We start from the raw sequence: 26,225 nt of genomic DNA on the forward strand, positions 1-26,225 counted from the left end.
ATTGTTCATACAGATCAAATCAGGTGGCACAAGGCAAAATATCAGAATCTAATCTTAGGATCAGGTTTATAATCACTGACAAATGTCCTGAAATTTGTTGTTTTGCAGCAGCAGTACTGTGTAATACAGAAAATGCTAAATAAATTACAATTCTGTAGAAAAGTTGTAGGCACATATATATATATAACTAGGGTGCCGAAGACTTTTACACAGTTCATTCGTTCATTACATTCTGCGTCGTATGATATGGGCGATCATGGTCCCATGATTATTCTTGGCAACTTTTTTCTGCAGAAGTGGTTTGCCATTGCCTTCTTCTCGGCAGTGGCTGTAGTATTTTTATGTGCTTGCACAGTACTGCAGTAATTTAATGTATTGCACTATACCACTATCACAAATAAAAACAAATTTCATGACATGGGAGTGATGATAAACCTGATTCTGATATGGGTCTCTATTGTGGACTGAGAGTGGGAAAAGGGCAGGGAGAGGGGAATCATGGTTGGGTAAAGGGGAGGGAGCGGGAAGAACCGGAGAGACCTTCTGTAATGATCAATAAACCAACAGTTTGGAATCAAATGACCTTGCCTGGTGTCTCAGGGCTGGGTGTGTCTGCACACCCGCCAATCCCATCCCAACCCTGGCATTCCTTCTCTGCCCCCTGTCCCACAACTACCCCACAATGCTCCACCCTCGTTATTCCCAACGTCCTTTACTCCCACCAGATTTACAAACTCTCTTTCTGCTCCACATTGACAAATACGGTACTATGAAAAAGTCTTAGCTACCCTAGCCATATATAGGTGCCTATGACTTTTGCACAGAGCTGTATAACAAAAAGAAATAATATATATCTAATAATAAGTAGAAAGTAGCAAAAAGATAGCAAAACAGTGAGGAATTGTACAAGGGTTCGCTGGCCATTCATAAATCGGATGGCAGAGGGGAAGAAGCTGTTCCTGAATCGTTGAGTGTGTGCCTTCAGGCTCCTGTACTCCCTTCCTGATGGCAGCAATGAGAAGAGGACATGTCCTGGGTAATGGATGTCCTTAATGATGGATACTGCTTTTTTCAGGCATCGCCTTTTGAGGGAGTTGATACTGGGAGGCTAGTGTCCTGTACCTCCTCTCTGAGGGTAGTAATGAGAAGAAGGCATGACTTGCGTCACTGCATTGACTCCCAGCCATGAAAATATTAATTCAATGATGATCAACTTGTCATTAAGGGAACCAACACACAAGGAGAATGGCATCCGTTTAACTTATAGAAAAAGATGTCTCCAAACTATGGGGTAAGTATTCACCTTCCCTCACTACTCCTAAATGCACAATACATTCAGTGGCCACTTTATGAGGTACACCACTGTATCTTCTCGTTAATGCAAATATCCAATCAGCCAATCATGTGGCAGCCACTCAATGCACTAAAGAATCATGCAGACATGCTCAAAAGATTCAGTTATTGTTCAGACCAAACATCAGAATGAAAAAGAAATGTGATCCAAGTGACTAGGACTGTAGAATGATGGAGTGGTTTGAGTATCTCAGAAACTATTGATCTCCTGGGGTTTGCACACACAGCAGTCTCTACAGCAAGAGTTCCCAACCTTTTTTTACACCATGGACCTCTACTATTAACCAAGTGGCACCTTGTCAAAAGCCTTCTGAAAATTCAAGTACACAACATCTACCTACTCTCCTTTGTCTTTCATGCTTGTTATTTCTTCAAAGAATTCCAACAGATTTGTCAGGCAAGATTTTCCCTTGAGGAAACAATGCTGACTTCAGCCTATTTTATCATCTGCCTGCAAGTAGCCTGAGACCTCATCCTTAATAAACGACTCCAACATCTTCCCAACGACTGAAGTCAGACTAACTGGCCCATAGTTTCCTTTCTTCTGCTCCCTCCCCTCCTGAAGAGCGGGGTAACATTTGCAATTTTCCAGTCTTCTGGAATCATTCGAAAATCTAGTGATTCCTGAAAGATCATTACTAATGCCTCCATGATCTCTTCAGCCACCTCTTTTGTAACTCTGGAGCGTACACCATCTGGTACAGGTGAATTATCTACCTTCAGACCCTTCCGTTTCCCCAAGATCCTTCTCTCTAGTAATGGTAACTTCATGCACTTCATGACCCGACACCTGGAACTTCCATGATACTGCTAGTGTCTTCCACCACGAAAACTGATGCAAAATACTGAAACAGTTCGTCCGCTATTTCATTGTCCCCCCTTTACTACCTCTCCAGCATCATTGTCCAGCGGTCCAATATCCACTGTCACCTCTCATTTATGCATTATGTATCTGAAGAAACTTCTGGTATCCTCTTTAATATTATTGGCTAGCTTATTTTTGTATTCCATTTTTACCTTAATGTCTTTACTTGCCTTCTGTTGGTTTTTAAATGCTTCCCACCAATATTTACTTTATTATATGCCCCCTCTTTGACTTTTATGTTGTGTCATCTTTCCTTGAGAATATTTATTCCTTTTTGGGATGTATATATCCTGTGCCTTGCAAATTGCTTCCAGAAACTCCAGCCATTGCTGCTCTGCCGTCAAGTCAAATCAAGTCAAGTTGCTTTTATTGTCATTTCAACCATAACTGCTGGTACAGTACGCAGTGAAAACAAAACAACGATCCTCCACGACCCTGGTCATCCCTGCCAGTGCTCTTCTCCAATCAATTCTGGCCAACTCCTCTCTCAAGCCTCTGTAATTTCCTTTACACCACTGTAAAACGGATACATCTGACTTTAGCTTCTCCTTCTCAAATTTCAGGATGAATTTGATCATAGAATGATCACTTTCCCCTAAGGGTTCTTTGACCTTAATCAATTCTGGCTCATTGCACAACACCTAGTCCAGAATAGCTGATCCTTTAGCAGGCTCAGCCAAGAGCTGCTCTAAAAAGCCATCTCATACACACTCTAGAAATTCCTCCTACTGTAATCCAGCACCAAACTGATTTTCCCAATCCACCTGCATATTGAAGTCCCCCATAACTATTGTAACATTGCCCTTTTGGCATACATTTTCTATTTCCTGCTGTAATTTGTAGGTAACATCCTTACTACTGTTTGGGGGTCTGTATACAACTCCCATCAGAGTCTTTTACTCTTGCAGTTCCTTAGCTCTATCTACAATGACTCAACACCATCCGACACTATGTCACCTCTTTCTAAAGGTTTGATTTCTCTAACTAAAACGTACACACAGGTTACTGCACACAGTATGCCGGAGGCACCATGGTAGTATAGCGTTTTGCACGATGCTATTACAGCTTGAGATGTCGGAGTTTGGAGTTCAGTTCCAGTGCTGTCTGTAAGGAGTTTGTACGTTCTCCCCGTGACCGTCTGAGTTTCCTCCGGGTGCTCCAGTTTCCTCCCACAGTCCAAAGACGTTCCAGTTAGTAGGTTAATTCGCCATTGTAAATTGTACTGTGGTTAGGCTAGTATTACATAGGTGGGAGTCTAGGCAGTGTTACACATTGATCAGAAGGGACTGTTGTGCACTCTATCTCTAAAAGCTCAGCAGGTCAGACAGCACCTGTGGAGAGCAATAAACAGCCAATGTTTTGGGCCAAGGCCACGGTTAATCTCAAGTCCCAAGCCCCATGTGGAGTTTTCCGGCACTTTCAGCCAAACAACATCTACTTATGATCACCAGAGATTCTGCAGATGCTGGAAATCCAGAGTAACACACACAAACTGCTGGAGGAACTCAGCAAGTGGGGCAGATGCTCAGCCTGAAACGTCAGCTGTGTATTCCTTTCCCTGGATGCTACCTGTGGGGTGTATGGGGTGTCCGGGGAGGGGTAACATTCCTATCGAAGGGGCTTGTCTCGTCCATTCTGGGGCAGCTCACTCAGCTTTGGTCCCCCACTGAACACTCAGTTCTCACCTGTGGCTCCAACAGTTTGCATGAGACAGCAGCCACTCCCCAGTATACCACTTCAACAGGTGAGATAAACCAGGTGACGGTAGCCTGTGAGTTTCATACCACGGTGAGATAGGAACAAGCTTGTCCTAGCACGCGAAGTCAGCTCTGGCAGACTGGGCAGATGAGACCTAGTGTGAGCAGGAAGGTGGTTCTACAACGCTCCATAAAGAGTGAAGAGTATGACGAGGCACAGAAGACGTCCTGGTCATCCACTGTAACCAAGAAAAACCCCAGTTTGTGACAGCTACATGAGCCACTGTACCTGGGTCTTCTGAAGCCATGGGACTGGAAATGCCCCCACTGCAACGGCCTTGTCACTTTAAAAACTCTCCAACACAGATTTCCTGTCATCGTCACCATCAGAGATCCTGCCTGAGCATCTACTGATCAGTGTGAGTGGGACCTTCTGCAGACTCACATTAAAGGACTTATCTTCTGCCCTTTGACAGTGGGAGATGTTTGCAGCTTAAACCCAGCAAGCCATCCCTCCCTCCCTCCCACCCTCCCAACCCCTCTTTCTGATTTGTGGGCTTCAGACCTCTAAATATCACAGCAAATCATAAACACAAGAGATTCTGCAGATGCTGGAAATCCAGAGAAACACACACAAAATGCCAGAGTAACTCAGCAGGTCAGGCAGCACCCTACAGCGAGGAATAAAAAGTTTGCATTGGAGGTCGAGAGGCTTCAAAGTTCAATGTGTATTTATTACCAAAGTTACCATATACAACCCCGAGATACATTTTCTTGTGGGCATTCACAGTAAATGCAAAGCCACACAATAGCATCAATGCAAAACTGCAGGATGATCGAACAACCAATGTGCAGAAGACAGCAACAGTGCAAATACAATCGAATTTTTAAAATTAAATTATTAAATAATAATACATAATAATAAGCAATAAATATTGAGAACATGGGATGAAGGGTCCTTGAAAGTGAGTCTATTGTTTGGGGGAACAATTCAGAGCTGAGGTGAGTGAAGCTGTCCACGCTGCTTCACGAACCTGCCAGTTGTAGGGTAATAATTATTCCTGAATCTCCTGGTGTGGGTTCTGAGGCTCCTGTACCTCTTTTCTGAAAGCAGAAGCGGGAAGAGTGCGTGGTCTGTTACCCTAAACACGCCATTGGTCTGTGGCACATACAAAATTCCGGAGAGACACAGCAGGTCAAGCTATGGAAATGAATAAGCAGTCGATGGTTTTGGTGCGAGGCCCTTCTATCAGGACTGTTACACTAAAATGTTACCACACAGTCATTCAGGCCAGGGCTGAGTGCAGGCAGTGCCACTGCCAGGCTCAACGGTGCAGTCACGGGTGGACGTGTCGGATCCCCCCTGCCACAGACTTTCACTCCCACCGGAGTACCAGAGACCCGAGACCCAGACACAGCTCAGAGGGGAAATCGGAAAAACCTCACCGTGGCAGCTGTGGTTAAGAGAGCGATCACAATTCTTTAATAACCACAAGAAATTCTGCAGATGCTGGATTTCTTTATTGTACAATTCTTAATCACCAGATATTCTCAAGAGTGACTTCTGGAGCTGGGAAGAAGATATTCTTCCATCGTTTTGCGTGTGTGTGTGTGCGTGTTACTCTGGATTTCCAGCATCTACAGAATCTATCGTTATCATCACCATTAAGGACCCCACCACCTGGGACATGCCTTCGTTTTATTGCGACCATCAAGAGGTGGTACAGGAACCTCAGGACACACACTAGATGTTTCTTCCTCTCCACCCTTACATTTCTGAAAGGACAACGAATCCACGGACTCTACCTCACTATATTCTTGCACTACTTATTTAATTTAATATATGCATAATTTTATTGTAATTCATAGTTCCATGTACACGAACTATATTTATTCTCTTTTTGCGCTACTCATTTAATTTAATTATATATATAAAACTACAAATTATAAGATATATTTACCTTCTTGTAATTTATAGTTTTTTACTATTATGTATTGCACTGTACTGCCCGGCAAAATAACACATTTCACGGCACATGCCAGCGATATCAAACCTTATTTTGATTTTTGTATTTAAAAAAATCAAGACCGACAATTACATGCAGTGTGACTCCCGCCCTCGGCCCTCCTTTCTCCGCCGTGGGCGGCGGTCTGCCGGTTAAATGTTCCCCGCTCATCCGCAAGTGCCACCTCGGTCTCGGTGAGTCATCCGCGCCGCCTGAAGCCACAACTCCGTTTGAGCCTCGCAGTCAAAAGGGCAGCCGCGGCGAGATCCCCACCCCCACGGGGGAGCAGCGGATGGGGGGAGAGGGGAGAGAGGGGGAGAGGAGAGAGGGGAGGGGAGGGGAGAGAGGGGAGGGGAGGGGAGGGGGAGAGGGGAGAGGGGAGAGGGGAGAGGGGAGAGGGGAGAGGGGAGAGGGGAGGGGAGAGGAGAGGAGAGAGGGGAGGGGGAGGGGAGAGGAGAGGAGAGAGGGGAGGGGAGAGGAGAGAGGGGAGGGGAGAGGAGAGAGGGGAGAGGAGAGGAGAGAGGGGAGGGGAGGGGAGAGGAGAGAGGGGAGGGGAGGGGAGAGGAGAGAGGGGAGAGGAGAGAGGGGAGGGAGGGGAGAGGAGAGAGGGGAGGGAGAGGAGAGAGGGGAGGGAGAGGAGAGAGGGGAGGGAGAGGAGAGAGGGGAGGGAGAGGAGAGAGGGAGGGAGGGAGGGAGGGGAGAGAGAGGGAGGGAGGAAGGGGAGAGCGGGGGAGAGAGGGAGGGAGGAAGGGGAGAGCGGGGGGAGAGGGGGAGAGCGGGGGGAGAGAGGGAGGGAGGAAGGGGAGAGCGGGGGAGAGAGGGAGGGAGGAAGGGGAGAGCGGGGGGAGAGGGGGAGAGCGGGGGGAGAGAGGGAGGGGAGAGAGGGAGGGAGGGGAGAGAGGGAGGGAGGGAGGGGAGAGCGGGGGGAGAGAGGGAGGGAGGAAGGGGAGAGCGGGAGGGGGAGAGAGGGAGGGAGGAAGGGGAGAGCGGGGGGGAGAGAGGGAGGGAGGGAGGGGAGAGCGGGGAGAGAGAGGGAGGGAGGGAGGGGAGAGAGAGGGAGGGAGGGAGGGAGGGGAGAGCGGGGGGAGAGAGGGAGGGAGGGAGGGGAGAGCGGGGAGAGATGCCTCTCTTAAAGCGGCCACGCTCACCGCTTTCACCCCCTCCCCGCTCGGACCCCACCTCCCTGTCCCGGCACCACCTGAACGCACTCAGGACTCCCCCCCCGCCACACCGAACGCGAAGACCCAGAACTTCGGGGCTCGATGTCGGAGGGAGACGGATTTCTACAAAAGGATGACATTCCCTCCCCCCACCCCACCAATAATGTCCCGAGTCACCCAGAGGAGAAACTATTTGGAGGGGGGCATTCCGTGAGCTGGAAGTCCCCCGGCAAGAAAATGACATATGCATGGTGACATATCTGTACTTTGATAATAAATGTATAATTGATAATAGTGAAATAGTAAATTATTTCGTTCTGCTTCACATTTGTGTACTGGAAATGACATTAAACAATCTTGAAATTTACTTTGAACTTTGAATCCGACACGACTGAGGAAACAGCGCGCACACACACACAATCCACAGGTAGTGGATCAGTTGAACAACAGGGGTCTCCGTAACTTCGCAAGATCCAAACACACAACTCCTCCACACGAGGAGCTGGGAGACACTGTACCGGAGAGAGGGACCACGACGGACAGGTGCCCATCGCCCACTGACCTCAGGCGCACACACCCCCTTTTAACACCCGACAAGCCAGCCGTCTGTAATATCCTGTCAGCGGCCCCAGTCACTCAGTACTTACCTTGTCTTGGCAGACTAGGAAGCGGTGCAGATGTAAATGGTTACATCACACACGCAGAAAGGGATGAAGCCCTGTGTGGGTTGCTGATCACATGCCTTTAAAGAGAAACCTACAGGGGTTTGGGGCTTGACATGGAAAAAGAAATCGTACTTTCCACCCAGTGACTAATATGCTACCAATCAACATTATGTTGAAGAAACCATTGTTGCCACGAAGAAAGCAAACCACTAACAACCCCCTCCTTCACAGCCTGGCTGACTCGGGCTTCCTAAACAGGCCATGTCACATCTGCTTCCAGACAGTTATAAAAATGATTTCACTTCTGGATAAAAGTTTTGCCAGTGTGCTGCACTCCTCCCCCCTGCTCCAATGAGACTGAAATTATTTTATTTTTATTTTTATTCTGAGCTATTGAGAAATAAATGCACAGAAAACCAAGAGTTTAGAAAAGTAACTATCAAGGGGGAACCAGGGTGTCAGTTTCAAAATCAGAGTTAGGATTATTTTCACTGTATATAAACTATGAGGGGTATAGATAAGGTAAATGCAGGGTTTTTCCACTGAGGTTGGGCCAGAGGAGAACTGGAGGTCATGGGTTAAGGGTGAAAGGTGAAATACTTAAGGGGAACTTCACTCAGTTGGTGGTACAAATGTGGAACCAGCTGTCAGCAGAAGTGGTGGGTGTGGGTTCGATTTCAACATTTAAGAGAAGTTTGGATAAGTACATGGATGGGAGGGACATGGAGAGTGATGGCCCAGGTGTAGGCAAATAGGAAGAGGCAGAATAGGCTTGCCATGCACTAGATGGGCCGAAGGGCCTGGCGCTGTTCTGTAGCACTCTATGATTACACGGCGCTCGCTGCAGTTATATTCTTGGAACCTTGCCAAGGCCCTGAAGCCATATGACATGTTGTAAATTTAGTTTGAAAGAGAGAGAGAAAAATAACCCTGTCCAATAGGCAGGAACAGCATTGGGAAGGTTTGCACGGGTGAGAGTGTGTGAGGTGGTGTAGAGAGTGTGTGAGTGCATCCCACAGTGCAAATATGTGTGTGAGTGTAAATGTAGTGTGGCTGAGCAACAGTAAACACTAAAGATTCTGCAGAGGCTGGGAATCCAGAGCAACACACGCAACGTCCTGGAGAAACTCAGCAGGTCAGGCAGCGTCTATGGAGAGGAATAAACACTCGACTTTCCGGGCCCAAATCATCAACCGTTTCCTCCACTCCATAGATGCTGCCTGACCTGCCGAGTTCCTCCAGCATTTTGTGTGTGTGTGTGTGTGTGTGTTGCTCTAGATTTCCAGCATATGCAGAACATTTTGTGTTAGAAATAGAAACTAACTTTATTAACCACATGTACATCAAAGTTCAAAGTAAATACATGTCACCATATACAACCCTGAGTTTTGTTTTCTTGCAGGCATACTCAGTAAATTCAAGAAACACAATAGAAAATGAAAGACCATACCCAAAAGGGTAGACAAACAACCAGAGTGCAAAGGAAAACTGCAAATATGAAAGAAAAAAGAAATAAAATAAAAAATAAATAAGCAATGAATATCAAGAACATGAGATGAAGAGCCCTTGAGAGTGAGTCCATAGGTTGTGGGAACAGTTCAGTGATGGGGCAAGTGAAGTTGAGCAAAGTTATCCCTTCTGGTTTAAGTCCCTGATGGTTGGGGGGTAATAACTGTTCCTGAATATGGTAGTGCAGGTCTTAAGGCTCCTGTACCTCCTTCCTGATGGCAGCAGTGAGAAGGGAGTAGGACCTGGGTGGTGAGGGTCCCTGATGATGGGTGCTGCTTTCCTGTGACAGCATAAGGTTTGTGCTGGGCAAGCGTTGCCATGCTTCCAGTGTGCACAAGTGTGAGCAAGCACACTAGTGTCAGTGTGAGCGTGCATAAACATGTAAGCTCACAAGCACAACTGAGCAAGCCAGTTGTGCTAAAGTGTACCAGGAGAGTGAAAGGATGTTAAGGGAGAGAATGAGTGTGCTTACATGTATCTACAAGACCATGCATATGTGTGTGTTCATGTGTGTTCACGCGCGCGCGTGTGTGTGTGTGTGCGTGTGTGTGCGCGCGTGCGTGTGCGTGTGTGTGCGCGCGTGCGTGTGTGTGTGTGTGTGTGTGCGTGTGTGTGTGTGTGCGTGTGTGTGTGTGTGTTCACGTGCGCGCGTGTGTGTGTGTGTGTGTGCGTGCGTGCGTGTGTGTGTGTGTTCATGTGTGTTCACGCGCGCGCGTGTGCGTGTATGTGTGTATGCGTGTGTGTGTGTGTATGTGTGTGTGTGTGTGTGTGTGCGTGTGTGCGTGCGTGTGTGTGCGTGTGTGTGTGTGTGTGTTCATGTGTGTTCACGCGCGCGCGTGTGTGTGCGTGTGTGTGTTCATGTGTGTCACGCGCGCGCGTGCGTGTGTGTGCGTGTGCGTGTGTGTGTGTGTGCGTGTGTGTGTGTGTGTGCGTGTGTGTGTGCGTGTGTGTGTGTGTGTGTGTGCGTGTGTGTGTGTGTGCGTGTGTGTGTGTGTGTGTATGTGTGTGTGTGTGTGTGTGTGTATGTGTGTATGTGCGTGTGTGTGTGTGTGCACGCACCGGCACACATTTGTTCTCAATTCCAGAAATGCAGAATCCTTCAATTCCTTTACACAGAGAGTGATGGCTGCCTGGAAGGTGTCCTGTGGTGGCGGTGGATGCAGAAACATTAGAAACTTTTAAGAGACCTTTAGATAGGAACATATATGTGAGGAAAATGGAAGGATATAGACCTTGTGCATGCAGAAGAGATTAGTGTGGTTGGCCATCACTGGCTGCATCACGGTCTGGTATGGAAACACCAATTCCTTTGAACGGAAAATCCTACAAAAGATAGTGGATTCGGTTCAGTACATCCTGGGTAAAACGCCCCCGGCCATCGAGTACGTCTGCATGAAATGTTGTTGTAGGAAAGCAGCACCCATCAGCAGAGATTCCCATCAACCAGGCCATGCTCTTTTCTCGCTGCTGCCATCAGAGATAAAGTACGAGAGCCTCAGGACTCGCACCACAACATTCAAGAACAGTTACTACCCGTCAACCATCAGGCTCTTGAACAAAAGGGGTTAACTACACTCACTTGCCTATCCATTGAGGTGTTCCCACAACCAATGACCTCACTTTAAGGACTCTGTATCTTCTTATTTCATTCTCTCTTATTTATTTATATTTGCATCTGCAGAGTTTGGTGTTCTCTGCACGCTAGCTAATTTTTTCATTGATCCTGCTTATAGTTACTATTCTACAGATTTGCTGAGTACGCCCACAGGAAAATGAACTTCAGGGCTGTATATGGTGATACTGTATACTTGAAGCAACACACATCAAAGTTGCTGGTGAATGCAGCAGGCCAGGCAGCATCTCTAGGAAGAGGTACGCTTGACGTTTCAGGCCGAGACCCTTACTCAGGACTAACTGAAGTAAGAGATAGTAAGAGATTTGAAAGTGTATACTTGAACATTGACTTCTCTAACTTCCGCTAATGCCCCACCTCCCCCTCGTACCCCATCCGTTATTTATTTTTATACACACATTCTTTCTCTCTCTCTCCTTTTTCTCCCTCTGTCCCTCTGACTATACCCCTTGCCCATCCTCTGGGTTCCCCCCTCCCCCGTCTTTCTCCCCGGACCTCCTGTCCCATGATCCTCTCATATCCCCTTTGCCAATCACCTGTCCAGTTCTTGGCTCCATCCCTTCCCCTCCTGTCTTCTCCTATCATTTTGGATCTCCCCCTTCCCCTCTCACTTTCAAATCTCTTACGAGCTCTTCCTTCAGTTAGTCCTGACGAAGGGTCTCGGCCCGAAACGTCGACTGTACCTCTTCCTAGAGATGCTGCCTGGCCTGCTGCGTTCACCAGCAACTTTGATGTGTGTTGCTTGAATTTCCAGCATCTGCAGAATTCCTGTTGTTTGCTGTATATACTGTATCTACTTTGATCATAAAATCGACCTTGAACTTGGATTACTAATTTATTTGATTTCAGCACATCATTGTGGGCTGAAGGGCCGGTTCCTGAGTTGTACCGTTCTGTGTATATGCCTGCACATTAGTGCGCTACTGACAAAACAGGGCAAAAATTAAAATGTTTCATTATATACTTCAGTCAATTAATTATCTAGGATGCCAGGCTTTTCTTTTTGGCGTTGCCATGGTATTTATAATTGAAGAGCCTGGCTTGCTGCCAATTACAAGTGGTTGCATCGATCTTTTCCTATGCAAACCCCCGACGAGCCTGTCAGGAATGCAAAACAAAAATCATGCCGTTTGGTGACATGTGGGCATCACATTGATTGACATGTCGACTTTGCTGTTGACAGCTCTTGGAACAGGAAAAGCTTTAAAAAAAACTGCGATACATAAATTTTGATAAATCCTACTATGATTTGAAAATAATTGGCACCTTGGACATTATTGCCCCTTTCACTAAATCTACAACATGCTCCGTGTCTTCAGGGTTTTGTCAAGACTCCACGAATATAACTGCAGCAATGCTGTAGAATCCTCTCCTAGTTTTGAGCACATCTACAGGGAACACTGCCACAGGAAAGCAGCATCCACCAAGGACCTCCAGGCCATGCTCTCTTCTTGCTGCTGCCGTCCAGAGGGAGGTACAGGAGCCTCAGGGCCCACATCACCATACACGTCAACCACCAGGCTCTTGAATCAGAAGGGATAAATGCACTCAACACCACTCACCCCTTCACGGAACCGATCCCACAACCAATGGACTCACTTTCAATGACTCCTCATCTCAAGTTCTTGACATTGTTTTTAATTGAGATACAGTGCAGAACAGGCCCTTCTGGCCCTCTGAACCACGCCGCCCGGCAATCCCCCGATTTAACCCTAACCTAATCACAGGACTATTTACAATGAATAATTAACCTAGCAACTGGTACGTCTTGAACTGTGGCAGGAAACTGGAGCACCCAGAGGAAAATCATGAGGTCACAGGGTGAACGTACAAATTTCTTACAGGCAGTGGCGGGAATTGAACTTGGGTCACCTGTACTGTAAAGTGTTGAACTAACCACTACACTTTATTATTATTATTATTTCTTTGTATTTACTGTGAATGCCTGCAAGTAAATGAATCTCAATGTTGTATATGGTGACATACATGTACTTTGACAATAAACTTACTTAGAACTTTGAACGATTTGTGAAGTTCTTGACCGTGCAGGTAAGCTGAGCCTCTCCTCCACACCTTCCACCAAGGTGTCGGTCAGTGCTTTGTTGTCAGTGGTGGGACTCCAGACTACACTGACCTCCCCATCTTGCAGAGGCATCAAAAATCCACCAAGCGTTTAAAAACATGTACAAGATGATAAGAGGCATAGATCAAGCGGACAGCCAAGGACTTTTCCCCAGGGCAGAAATGGCTAATACGAGTTGGTATAATTTTAAGGTGATTGTAGGAAAGTATACCTGGGGATGTCAAAGTGCTTTGAGAGTTTGGTCATGAATCAACTCCTGACTATGCAAGCACCTAGACCCGCCACAATAGGTCTACTGTGGATGCAATCTCACTGGCTCTCCACTCTGCCTTCGATCACCAGGACAAGAGCAATACTTACATCAGCTGCTGTTTATTGACTGTAACTCAGCCTTCAACACAATTATACCTTCAGTTCTAAACAACAAGCATCAAAACCTGGGCCTCTATACCTCCCCGTGCAACTGGATCCTTGACTTTCTCACCGGGAGACCACAGTCTGTGCGGATCATAAATGACATCTCCTCCTTGCTGAAAATCAATACTGGCGCATCTCAAGCATGCGTGCTTTGCCCAGTGGTCTGCTCTCTCTGCACCCATGATTGTGTGGCCAGCCATCTGTAAATTTGCTGCTGACACAACTGTCACTGGCAGAATTTCAGATGGTGACGAGAAGGTGTACAGGAACGAGACAGATCAGCTGGTTGAGTGGTGTTACAGCAACAACCTTACCACAACGTCAGTAAGACCAAGGAACTGATTGTGAACGTCAGGAAGGGGAAGTCGATGGAACACACACCAGTCCTTATCAAGGGGTCAGAAGTGGAAAGGGTGAGCAGTTTCAAGTTCCTGGGTGCCAACATCTCCAAGGACCTATCCTGGCCCCAACATATTGATGCAATGACAAAGAAGGCACGACAGCAGCTATATTCCTTAGCAGCTTGAGGAGATTTGGTTTGTCACCAAAAACACTCGCAAATTTCTACAGATGTACCGTGGAGAGCATTCTGAGTGGCTGCATCGCCGTCTGGTATGGAGGGGCCACTGCACGGGATCAGAAAAAGCCGCAGAAAGTTGTATGGGCACTCGCCTCCCCAGTATCCAGGGCACCTTCAAAAGGAGATGCCTCAAAAAGCCGGTGCCCATCACCGGGACATGCCCTCCTCTCATCGCTACCATCGGGAAGGTGGTACAGGAGCCTGAAGGCACACACTGAATGATTCAGGAACAGCTTCTTCCCTCTGACATCAGATTTATGAATGGACAATAAACGCATGAACACTACCTCAGTATTTATTTCATCTCTTTTTACACTACTTATTTATTTTTCTTTTTTTAGATATACTTATTTTAATTTACAGTTTTTAATTATTATGCACTGTATTGCAGTGGGTGGCGGGGTGGAGATATGTCTCTTCCAAAAGTGGTGTAAGGTGCTCCCCCCTTCTGCTGGCCTGCAGGTCACACTCGGGCAAGGAGTAGCACCCGCTTAGCCCCCCGATCAGAGTCACATGAAACCATGGGAGCTGACAGTCAATGGTCGCATGAGCAGCTGGTCCCATCACAAGTCCTGGTCGTGTGACCACTGACGCCAGGCCTACAATCCCTGAAGAGTGTTGATAATGGCTGGACTCACTTGCCCTGTACGAGCATTGTCCAGAAGGCGGCAATGACAAACCATTTCTGTAGAAAAATTTGCCAAGAACAACCATGGTGAAAGACCATGATTGCCTACGTCACATGACACAGCACATAACAAACAGATGATTGCAATATACTGCTACCGCAAAACAAGAGATTTCATAACATAAGCTAGTGATATTAAACCTGATTTTGTAGGTTCGTAACACACAGAGAGGTGGGTGTGTGGAACACCCTGCCAAGGGTGGTGGTAGAGGTAGATACATTAGGGGTATTTACAAAACTCTTAGATGGGCACATGGATGACAGAAAAATGGAGAGGTGTGTAGGAGGGAAGGGTTAGATTGACCTTGGAGTAGGTTAGAAGGTATTGTTCATTTTTTTTATTTATTCGTTTATGGGATGTGGGCATTGCCAGCTAAGCCAGCATTTATTGCCCATCCCTAGTTGCCCTTGAGAAGGTGGTGATGAGCTGCCTTCTTGAACCACTGCAGTCCCTGAGGTGTAGGTACACCCACAGTATTTTTAGGAAGGGAATTCCGTGATCTTGGCCCAGCAGCGATGAAGGAATAGTGATATGTTTCCAAGTCAGAATGGTGACTGACTTGGAGGGGGATTTCCAAGTGGTGGTGTTCCCAGGTTCAAGAAGGCATCCTATCCAAATTCTTTGCATCAAACCTTTCTCAATAGTGCCTCCAGAAGCTGCCAATACAGCGAGCAAGAGAGGCAAGGTGCAGTAACACCACCACCTGCAGATTCCCTCTCAGGTTCCCCTTAAGTACGACATCTAGCTATAGTCTTACCCAACCTCACTGGAAAAAGCCAGCCTGCAATTACCCTACCTATACCCCTCATAATTTTGAATACCTCTATCAAATCTCCCCTCATTCTCCTGCACTCCAGGGAATAAAGTCCGAACCTATTCAACCTTTCCCTAGAACTCAGGTTGAGGTAAAGAGCTGCCTCCCTTCTGAGAAGCAGCACTATCTGTTCCATGATCAGCCTGCGCTCTGCCAGAAGTGACATCTTCTGCACTTGAAACTTATCACCCCACCAAATCAGGCAGCTGCAAGCCCCGCAGATGTTGAGAGACGCGCTCCAAAGCTGTAGTAAGCACAGGTTTGACTGGAAAGGAGATAACGCATGCAGCCACATATCCAGATGCACTGGAAATTCACAAAGACAACGGGAAGTGAGACTCTTCTTCCCTCTTGGGTGGGGCGGCACCATGGCGCAGTCGGAGGCAGCACTGCCTCATAGCCGCCGTGACACAGGATGTGATGCTGAGACTTTCTGAGGCATTGGTCAGACCACACTTTGATTACTGCGAGCAGTTTTGGGCTCCTTATCCAAGAAAGGATGAGATGGCATTGGAGAGGATCCAGAGAAGGTTCACGAGAATGATTCCAAAAAATGTAAGGGTTAACATATGAGGAGCATTTGATGTCTCTGGGCCTGAACTCATTGGAGTTTAGAAGAATGAGGGGAGATCTCACTGAAACCTTTCAGATATTGAAATGCCTGGACAGAGTGGATGTGGAGAGCATGTTTCCTATAGTGGCACAGTCTAGGACCAGAGGGCACAGCCTCAGAATAGAAGTACATATGCTTAGAACAGAGATGAGGAGGAATTTCTTCAGCCAGAGGGTGATGAATCTGTAGAATTCATTGCCACAGGCGTCTGGAGAGGCCAAGGCATTGGGAATATTTATTGCAGAAGATGATAGGTTCTTGATTAGTAAGGGCATCAAAGGTTACAGGGAGAAGGCAGGAGAATGGAGTTGAGAGGGATAATAAATCAGCCATGGCGGAATGGCAGATAAGACTCGAGGGGTCGAATGGCCTAATTCTGCTCCTGTATCTTATGGTCTTATAATAAACCTGATTCTGATTAGTATAAATATTGTGGGCTGAATGGCCTGTTCCTGTACTGTACTGTGTTTGTTCTATGTCTGTGTGGAGTCTGCAGGTTCTCCTTGTGACTGCCTAGGCTTCCTCTGGATTCTCTGGTCTCCTCCTGTATCTCAAAGTCTACACCACCATATAATTGTCACAGACCCATACAAATATGCAGACGTAAACACAGACGTTAATGCATGTAGACGCAGGCACGCACACGGGAATATGCACACAACTATAGCAAATGTGCCTTCTTGGGTCACAAAAACAGTAGTGATACAGCGGCAGATATCGCAGTTCCTGCTGCTGTCCGTAAGGATTCTCCCTGTGCTCCGGTTGCCTTCCACATTCCAAAGACGTACGGTCCAGGTTAGTCAGTTGTGGGCATGCTACGTTGAAGCTGGAAGCATAGCGACACTTGCAGGCTGCCCCCAGCACATCCTCAGACTGTGTTGGTCATTGACGAAAACGACACATTTCTCTGTTTTGATGTTTCAATGTTTGTGTTTTTGTTTATTTATTTACTGACATTTTTATTTAGAGATATAGTAAAGAACAGGACGTTACTGTCCACTGAGCTGTGCCGCCAGCAACACACTGATTCGCCCTTAGCCTAATCATGGGACAATTTACAATGACCAATTAACCTGCTAACCAGGGCCTCCATGGACTGTGGGAGGAAAGCTGAGCACCCGGAGGAAACCCACACACACATGGGAAGGAACGTACAAGCTTGCTATAGTGGACGCCGGAAATGAACTCCAAACTCCGATGTCCCAAACTGTAATAGTACTGTGCTGACCACTATACGACTGTGGAGCCCCACAAGTTAATGCGTCAAATAGAGCTAATCTTTATTCTTCTTGAAGAAGAAAACGGAGTCGTTACTTCAATCTAACCCTCCCAAACTAACCTCTCCCTCCTTCTACAAATGCTGGTCTCTCTGCTGTTCCTATCGTCGGGCCCCGATGCCAATTCCTAACAAGAGCGAGGATTGGAGAGATGGGCTGGTTCAGAACTAGCAATCATAGCTTCCTTCAAAGTCCCAGAATTAGAATGGAGAGAGGTTTTCTCCTCAAGCCCCTTGAGGAAGCCATCTCATCTCATCAAATAGCCAAAGGTACTTCAATCCAGGGGCACCACTTTACTTCAGCTTGGGGTGGTGGAGTTCGGGGTTCAGTTCTAGCATCCTCTGTAAGAGGTCCATACATCCCTTCTCGTGAAGCAAGTGGGTTTCCTCTGGGTGCTCCAGTTTCCTCCCACATTCCAAAGACATACCGGTTGGTAGGTTAATTGGTCACTGTAAATTGTCCCGTAATTAGGCTGGGTTAAATCAGTGGATCAGTGAACTACAAGGGCCTGTTCTGCGCCCTATCTCTAAATAAGTAACTAAGTAAATACATAAATAAATAAACAGACAGACAGATAAATAAATAAATAAAACCCGTCCAGATGGATCAGACAATGCCACCCAGGAGATCGCTGCTGGAGTTGATTGTGAATTTCAGCAAAATCATTGGCTTCAGTAGGAAGGAGGATTGAGGTTGATGTAAAGGCAGTGACAGCAATTACACAATCCACAGCCCACCCCTCATCCCCATCCATTAATGGACAGGCAAGTGCCCGTCTCTCTAAAGGGAACTTGAGAATTCCACTGGTGCTGAAGCACCATCACGTTGTCAGCACCCCTGGGCAAGAGAGATCGTCACCAGCCCTCTCCACGAGGGTCTGGGTCTCCAGCGTGCGCTGCACAGGGGCCGCACGGAAGGGAGACCCTGGAGAGAAGAACAGTGGAGAAAGATCGGGTGAGTGGGTGGGGATGGACAGAAAGAGAGAGAGAGAGAGAGAGACAGGCGGAGGGAGAGAGGGCAAGAGGGAGTGGGAGACAGAGAGAGAGATAGGAGAGGGATGAGGGGGAGAGGGGGAGAGGGAGAGGGGGAAGAATGGAGGGGAAAGTGGTGAGATAGAAGGGGAGAGCTAGGGGAAGAAGGAGGGAGGGAGAGAAAGTGTGGGGAGAAAGAAGGGGAATAGAGAAGAAGAGAAAGAAGAGAGAGAGGAGGGGTGAATGGATTTTGGGTGCTGTCTGTAAGGAGTTTGCATGTTCTCCCTGTGAATGTGCGGGTCTCCTCTGGGTGCTCTGGTTTCCTCCCACATCCCAAAGATGAGTGATTCGCTAGTTTAATGGCCCCCGGTGCATGGGTGTGTGGTGGAACCTGACAGAGAGTTGATGGGAACGTGGGGAGAATAACAAAAATACGTGTAGGTTTAATACACAGTTATTACAGCTCAAGCTATCGGAGTTCAGAGTTCAATTCTGATGTCATCTGTAAGGAATTTGTACGTCCTCCTCGCAGAATGCGTGGGGTTTCTCCGGGTGCTCCAATTTCCTCCCACTGTCCAAATATGTACCAGTCAGGTTATTTGGTCACTGTAAATTGTCCTGTGGTTAGGTTAGGGTTAAACTGGGGGTCGCTGGGGTGGCACGGCTTGAAGGGCCAGAAGGGCCTGTTCCACACTGTATCTCTGAATAAAAATTAGTGCAATAGGTGGTTGGTGATCAGCACAGGTCCGATGGGCTGAATGGCCTGTTTCTGTACTGTATTTTCATGACAGTGACTTGGAGCAGGGAACGAACGACATCATTCGTCTCTGCCCCTGTGCGCTGCAGCCTGATCAGGACTAGACCTCCACCCCGAGAACCCAAGCCACTTGGGCACAGATCCCAAAGAGTCCACCTCAGACCATCGATTATCCAGGACTTCTGCTCCACTAGTACACGAGACAAGCCATTAGAAGAAATACCAAAAATAAATCCAATAAAAAGAATTTGTCATCAACAAACTGCTGCTGTCATAGGCCAGGTTTTATTAATGTATCTCTCAGTAGTGTTGGCTGGACTGACAAACAGCCCCTGGTTCTATGAGGATACGAAGGATAACTTCACACCAGCGTAGGTACATAGTGGATAGAGTCATGGAGAACTACAACAGAGAAACAGACCCTTCAGCCCATCGAGTCTGTGCCAAACTATTACTCTGCCTAGTCCCATTGACCTTCACCTGGACCATAGCCTTCCATACCCCTTCCATGCATGCACCTATCCAAACTTCTCTCAGATGTTGAAATTGAACCTGCATCACTTTCACTCACAGGCCATTCTACACTCGCACCACCCTCTGAGTGAAGAGGTTCTCCCCTCAGGTTCCCCTTAAATGTTTCACCTTTCTCCCTTAACCCATGGCCTCTAGTTCTAGTCACACCCAGTCTCCATGGAAAAAGCCTGCTTGCATTTACCCTACCTACAACCCTCCTAATTTTGCATACCTCTATCAAATCTCCTCCACTCTAGGGAATAAAGTACTAACCTATTCAACCTCTTGAGGAGATTGGGGCTGAGCGGGAACTGGATCAGTCGTGATGAAATGGTGGAGCAGACTCGATGAGCCAAATGGCCTAATTTTGCTCCTTAGTGTCTTATGATCAACTTGTCCCTGTAGCTCAGGTCCTCAAATCCCAGCAACATCCTTGTAAACTTTCTCTGCACTCTTTCAATCTTATTGATATCTTTCCTGTAGTAGGTGACAACAACTGCACAAAACACTCCAAATTAGGCCTCATCAACAATGTATGCAATTCAATATAACACCACACCTCCTGTACTCAGTACCTTGAATATGTTGTGATGGCAGGGGAGGGGGAAAGAGAAAGAAAAATAATCTGCTCCAGGCATCAGCAAATGGCAGAAAAAGAGTCCAGCAGCGAGTAAAAATACCTCAGCACTGAGCGACTCATATCAACGGCCTTGGTCAGTCAAGGCACTGAGTACTGGAGTTTGGGCATCATGTTGCAGTTGTGTAAGTCGTTGGTCAGGCAACACCTGGAACACTGTGTGCAGGTTTGGTTACCCTGTTGTAGGAACAATGCAGTCAAACTGGAAAGAGTGCCGAGAAGATTTACAAGAATTTTGCCAGGACTAGTCGGCCAGAGTTATAGGGAGAGATTGGCCAGGCTCAGTCGTTATCACTTGAAACATAGGAGAATGAGAAGCTACCTTATGGAAGTATTTAATATTATGAGAGTCATTGATAAGGTGAACAGTAACCATCAGGGTCATCATCATCATCGTCATTATGTGCTGTGTCATATTGACATGGGCGATCATGATTTCTTTCTCTATCCATGGCCATGATTGTTCCTGGCAAATTTTTCCATCAGAAGTGGTTTGCCATTGCCTTCTTCTGGGCAGTGTCTTTATGAGACAGATGACCCCAGTCATTATCAATACCCTTCAGAGATTGTCTGCCTGGCGTCACTGGTCGCATAACCAGGACTTATGACGTGCACCAGCTGCTCACACGACCATCCACCACCTGCTCCCATGGCTTCACGTGTCCCTGATCGGTGGGAGGGGGAGGTGCTGAGCAGGTGCTACACCTTGCCCAAGGATGACCTGTAGGCTAGTGGAGGGAAGGAATGCCTTACACCTCCTTTGGCAGAGACGTATGTCCATCCCTCCATCCATTACCCAGGGTAGGGGAGTCCAAACATGGGGAACAGGTTTAGGGTGAGAGGGGAATGATTTAAAAGGGATCTGAAGGGACAACTTCTTCACATAGAGAGGGGAATGAGCTGCTGGAGAAAGTGGTTGAGGTGGGTACAACAGTGTCATTTAAGGAGCACTTGGATTGATACATAGAAGGGTGGTACTTAGAAAGAAATGCAACTACGTGGGTGGGCACCATGGTCAGCATGGACCAGTTGGGCAGAAGGGCCTGTACTCATGCTTGATGCTCTGTGACTCTATAAATGAGGCCAATAAGAATAGTCCAGAGTGGAAACACTCCTGTCATTGGACAATTCTGCTCTCCAAACATTAAAAGCACCACCATTCAAATTATAAAACAAAGACTGCAACTGTGTTTGAGTTTGTGAGTGAAAGCATAAGCCCGTAAGACGTAGGGACAAAATTAGGCTATTCAGCCCATCCAGTCTGCTCTGCCATTCAATCATTGCTGTTTTGTTTAAACCTATCCTTTGGCCTTTTGCCCTATAACCAATCAATCTTCTTAACCCCCTTTACCAATCAATCTCTGCCTTAAATACGCCCAGTCACATTCCCTGCACAGCCATCTGTTGGCAACAAATTCAACCGATTCGCCGCCCTCTGGCTGAAATAAATTCCTCCTCATCTCTGTTCTGAAGGGACATCCTTCTATTCTGAGGCTGTGCCTTCAGATCCCAGACTCTCCCCACTCCTGGAAACATCCTCTCCACGTCCACTCTATCCAGGCCTGTCAGTATCGGCTGGTGAGCTGTCTCTTACCTCCGTGGGTGGGCACGCCCATACTGTTGGCCAGCTGGTACAAGCGTTGCTGCTGCTCCTCATACGTCCCGTGATCGTTTAGTGCCGACAACATCCGTCTGTAGTGTTCCTCGGGGGTCATCTGAATAATCTGCTCCTCGATTAGTGGCGTCTGACACTTCTCTTCATGCAGGCAAGACAAAAAGAAAGACAGAATGTGTTAAGGACATCAAGCCAAAAAAAAAGCAACCAGCCCTTTCTATTCTAGGTGCGAATTGTCGTCGTTGGTCAATTGCTGCCCTAATGAGCAATGGGTCCGAACCAAAGACCACTGTTGGGGAGGAGAGGATGGAAACTAGAACACAGAACATACATTCTGTGGCCACTTTATTAGGTATCTCCAAACACCTACACAGGTTGATATGGTGGTTAAGAAGGCTTATGGAATGTTTGTTTAATAGTTGAGGCTTTCAGATCAAAAGTCATGAGGTTATGTTGCAACTTTATAGGACTCCGGCTCGGCCACACACCTGGAGTATCGCACACAGTTCTGGTCACCCCACTATCGGAAGGATGTTGAGGCTTTGGAGAGGGGGCAGAAGAGGTTCACCAGGATGCCGCCTGGTTGAGAGGTCATGTGCTATCATGAAAGGCTGGATAGACCTGGGTTGTTTTCTCTGGAGCGCTGGAGGCTGAAGGGAGATCTGATAGAGGTTTAAAAGATTATGAGAGGCAGAGATAGAGTGGACAGAGAATATCTGTTTCTCAAGGTTGAAATGTCTAACACCAGAGGGCATGCATTGAAGGTGGGGAGGGGGCAGGTTCAAGGGGGATGTGAGGGGTAAGTTTTTTTACTCAGAGTGTGATGGATGCCTGGAATGCACTGCCTGGTATGGTGGTAGAGGCAAAGACATTAGAGGCTTTTAAGGGATATTTATATAGGCACATGGATGTGAGGAGATGGAGAGAGAGCAGAACTGGTTTTTGGAGGTTTTTTGATTTACTTTTTAGCTGGTTCAGTACAACATTTTGGGCCAAAGGGTCTGTTCCTGTGCTGTGCTGATCTAATTTCTAATTATACACTCTCATATTAGCCGTTTCCATCCTGGGAAGAAGTCTCTCTGGCTGTCCACTCTATCAGTGCCTCTTAGCATCTTGTATACATCTATCAAGTCACCCCTCGTCCTCCTCCACTCCAAAGGGAACAGCACCAGCTCACTCAACCTGCCCTCTTAAGTCAGATACCCATAAGGACTCACCTACTCATATAACCAAAGTCAGTCATACAGGGTGCTGAGAGTGTGAAACGAGCTGCCAGCACAAGTGGTGGATGCAATTTCAATTCCAGCATTTAAGAGAAGTTTGGATAAGTACATGGATAGGAGGGATATGGAGGGCTACGGTCCGGGTTCAGGTTAATGGGCCTAGGCAGTTTAAATGGCTCGGCACAGATTAGATGGGCTGAAGGCCCTGTTTCTGTGCTGTACCTTTCTATGCCTCCATGACTCATATAAGACTCTTAAGGATAGGAGACGAAATGGAGTTTTTTATAAAAGTAATCCAGAATAGGTACTGGAAGCAGATCCAACAAGTTCTTCAGGGGATTCAATATGGACTTGCATTGCACGGATTGCACATCCTTCAATGATCCTTCACAGATATTAATTTTATTCATTTAGAGATACAGCCCGGTAACAGACCCTTCTGGCCCAACGAGCCTGCACTGCCCAATTACACCCATGTGACCAGTTGACCTACTAACACGAACATCTTTGGAAACCAGAGCACCCGGAGAAAACCCACGCGGTGGAGGGGAGAACGCACAAACTCCTGACAGAGGGCGGCAGGAATCGAAACGGAGTCGCAGGCACTGTGATAGCATTACGCTACCAGGCTGTCCCAAATTATTGGCTGCAGGGCCTCTTTGGTGTGAGATGTTGTTTACTATGTTCAGTTCCACCGAGAGTACAGACACTATCTGCTGAACACTCAAAACAACAAGTCAAAGTCCAAAAGTTCAAAGTACATTTATTATCAAAGCACATAAATGTCACCATATACAACCCTGAGATTCATTTTCTTGTGGGCATACTCTGCAAGTCTATAGAATAACAGTTATAACAGAATCAATGAAAGGCTGCCCATTTAGGGCATTCGGCAGAGTGCAGGATACAACAGACGCTGCAAAAATAAGAAGCAATGATAATAATAAATAAATAAGCAATTAATATCAAGGACGAGAAATGAAGAGTGCTTGAAAGTGAGTCATTGGTTGTAGGAACACTTCAGTGATGGGGCAAGTGAAGTTGAGTGAAGTTATCCCCTCTGGTTCAGCAGCCTGATGGTTGGGGGGTTAATAACTGTTTCTGAACCTGGTGGTGCAAGTCCTGAGCCTCCCGTCCCTCCTTCAGCAACGAGAAGAGAACGCATGACTCAGGGGAGTCAGAAACAGCAACTTGAGGAATGGAACAATATTTTCACACTGCCTGCCCAGGTAATTGATTCTCTAATGCAAGGTGACATCCTGATACATTAGCCTCTCATTGACACTGCAGCTTTTAAACATTCGTTACGTTGGCAGCGTTTGGCTGTGCATGGTCTGGCCTGTGCATTACTCAGGAGAGAGACGTGGGCTGTGGCATTGGGTTACACTGAAAGAAACTTTGTGGACTGCTGCAATAGTCACCGTAGCATAGGGTTTAAACAAATTCACAGCAATGATGAAATATGTTTTATTGAAACCGTGCAGGTTTTTGATCCTTTTATCAAGTTAGATATCTCCCACCCTTCAATACTTAATATGTGTCCTCTGCTGATAATGTCAATACCATTCAACACAGCACAGAAACCAGCCTCCCCTCCATGGACTCCGTCTGCACTTCGCAGTGCCTCAGCAAAGCAACCAACATACTCAAAGACCCCAACCACCCCACACAGCCTCTTTTCTCCCCTTCTCAATGGGCAGAAGATACCAAAACATGAGAGCTCGTACCCGCAGGCTCAGCTTCTAACCCACCATTATAACGCTGTTCAAAGTTTCCCTTGTGCAATAAGACCGATTCTTGACCTCGCAATCCACCTTGTTGTAACTTGCACTATACCGCCTGCCTGAAGTTCCTCTGTAAGTGCAAAATTCTGATCTCATTGAAACCGACCGAAAATCGAAAAGCCTACATACAGCAGATGAGGAGAAGATGTTTCCCCATCATGGGGGAAGTCTAGGATCAGAGAGCTCAACCTCAGAATACAAGGACGTCCCTTCAGAACAGAGAACAGGAGGAATTTCTTTAGCCAGACGGTGGTGAAACTGTGGAATTCTTTGCCACAGATGGCTGTGGAGGCCCAGTCATTGAGTATATTTTAAGTGGAGACTGGTAGATTCTGGCACTTAGTAAGGAGTCAAAGATTACGAGGAGAAGCCAGAAGAATGGGGTTGAGAAGGATAATAAATCAGCCATGATGGAACAGTGCAGCAGATTCGATGGGCTGAATGGCCTTCTTCTGCTCCCATGTGATCTGGTTCCATAGTTATTATTTTCCTTGATGTACCGTAGTCTGCATGGACAGTGTGCAGGACAAGGTTTTCAGTGTAACTTAGTATGTGTGACAATGGTCTATCAATTTACCACATGGCCTAATGAAGAGGCACTGAGCACTTGTGAAGTCCAGGAGCTGGACGAGGTCCATCACCAGGTGCAGTGGGCTTCCTGGAGATCACACGTCTCAATGAGATTTCCCCCCACCCACCCCACCCTATTCTTCTGCACTCCAGCGAGTACAAACCCAGAGCCATCAAACGCTCCTCATACTTTAACCTTCTCATTCCTGAAATCATTCTCGCGAACCTCTTTTGGACCCTCTCCAATGCCAGCACATTTTTTCATAGATAAGGGACCCAAAACTGCTCACAATACTCCAGTCAGATTAATGTTTTGCTTTTAGTTAAAGGTGAGGGAGAGGTATTTGTGTGAAAGCACGGGAGTGAGATGGAGGGAGAGGGAGAGACACCAAGAGCAAGTGTGAAAGTGAATGTGGGTGCAAGACAGAGAGAGACAGATAAGAGTGGGGGGGGGAGCAAGAGAGGGGAAAGGAAGACAGGTGAGGAAGAGACAGAGAGGAGGATGGTGTAAAGAGGGGCTGAGAGAGAGGGAGGGAGAGAGAGAGAGAGAGAGAGTGAGAGAGAGAGAGAGGATAAGAGCTGGAGAGCTAGGGAGAGGAAGATTTGCAGAGAGAGAGGGGAGAGGAAAAGGGCAAGAGAGTGGGGAGGGGGAAGGGAGAGGATGAGGCAGAGGGGTAGGGGAGAGAGGGAGAGTGAGAGGGTGAGGGAGAGTGAGAGTGAGAGAGAGACAGTGAGAGAAAGACAGTGAGACGAGGAGGGGGATAGAGTGAGAGTGAGTGGAGGGGGAGAGGGGG

General features: G+C 47.1%; 1 protein-coding gene across 11 annotated transcripts in view; it reads right to left on the reverse strand.

Moving 5' to 3' along the window:
• The window catches only part of samd11 (sterile alpha motif domain containing 11), a 324,631-nt gene that overhangs the window by 92,505 nt on the left and 205,901 nt on the right, over nt 1-26,225 (reverse strand). For all 11 annotated transcript variants that reach the window (XM_063032832.1, XM_063032829.1, XM_063032827.1 and 8 more), the window contains one exon: nt 21,834-21,995. In XM_063032832.1, the coding sequence (XP_062888902.1) occupies nt 21,834-21,995 (162 nt within the window). The remainder of the gene's footprint in view (nt 1-21,833; nt 21,996-26,225) is intronic.

The sequence above is a fragment of the Mobula hypostoma genome, chromosome 25, assembly GCF_963921235.1.
Source record: "Mobula hypostoma chromosome 25, sMobHyp1.1, whole genome shotgun sequence".
Lineage (NCBI taxonomy): Eukaryota > Metazoa > Chordata > Chondrichthyes > Myliobatiformes > Myliobatidae > Mobula > Mobula hypostoma.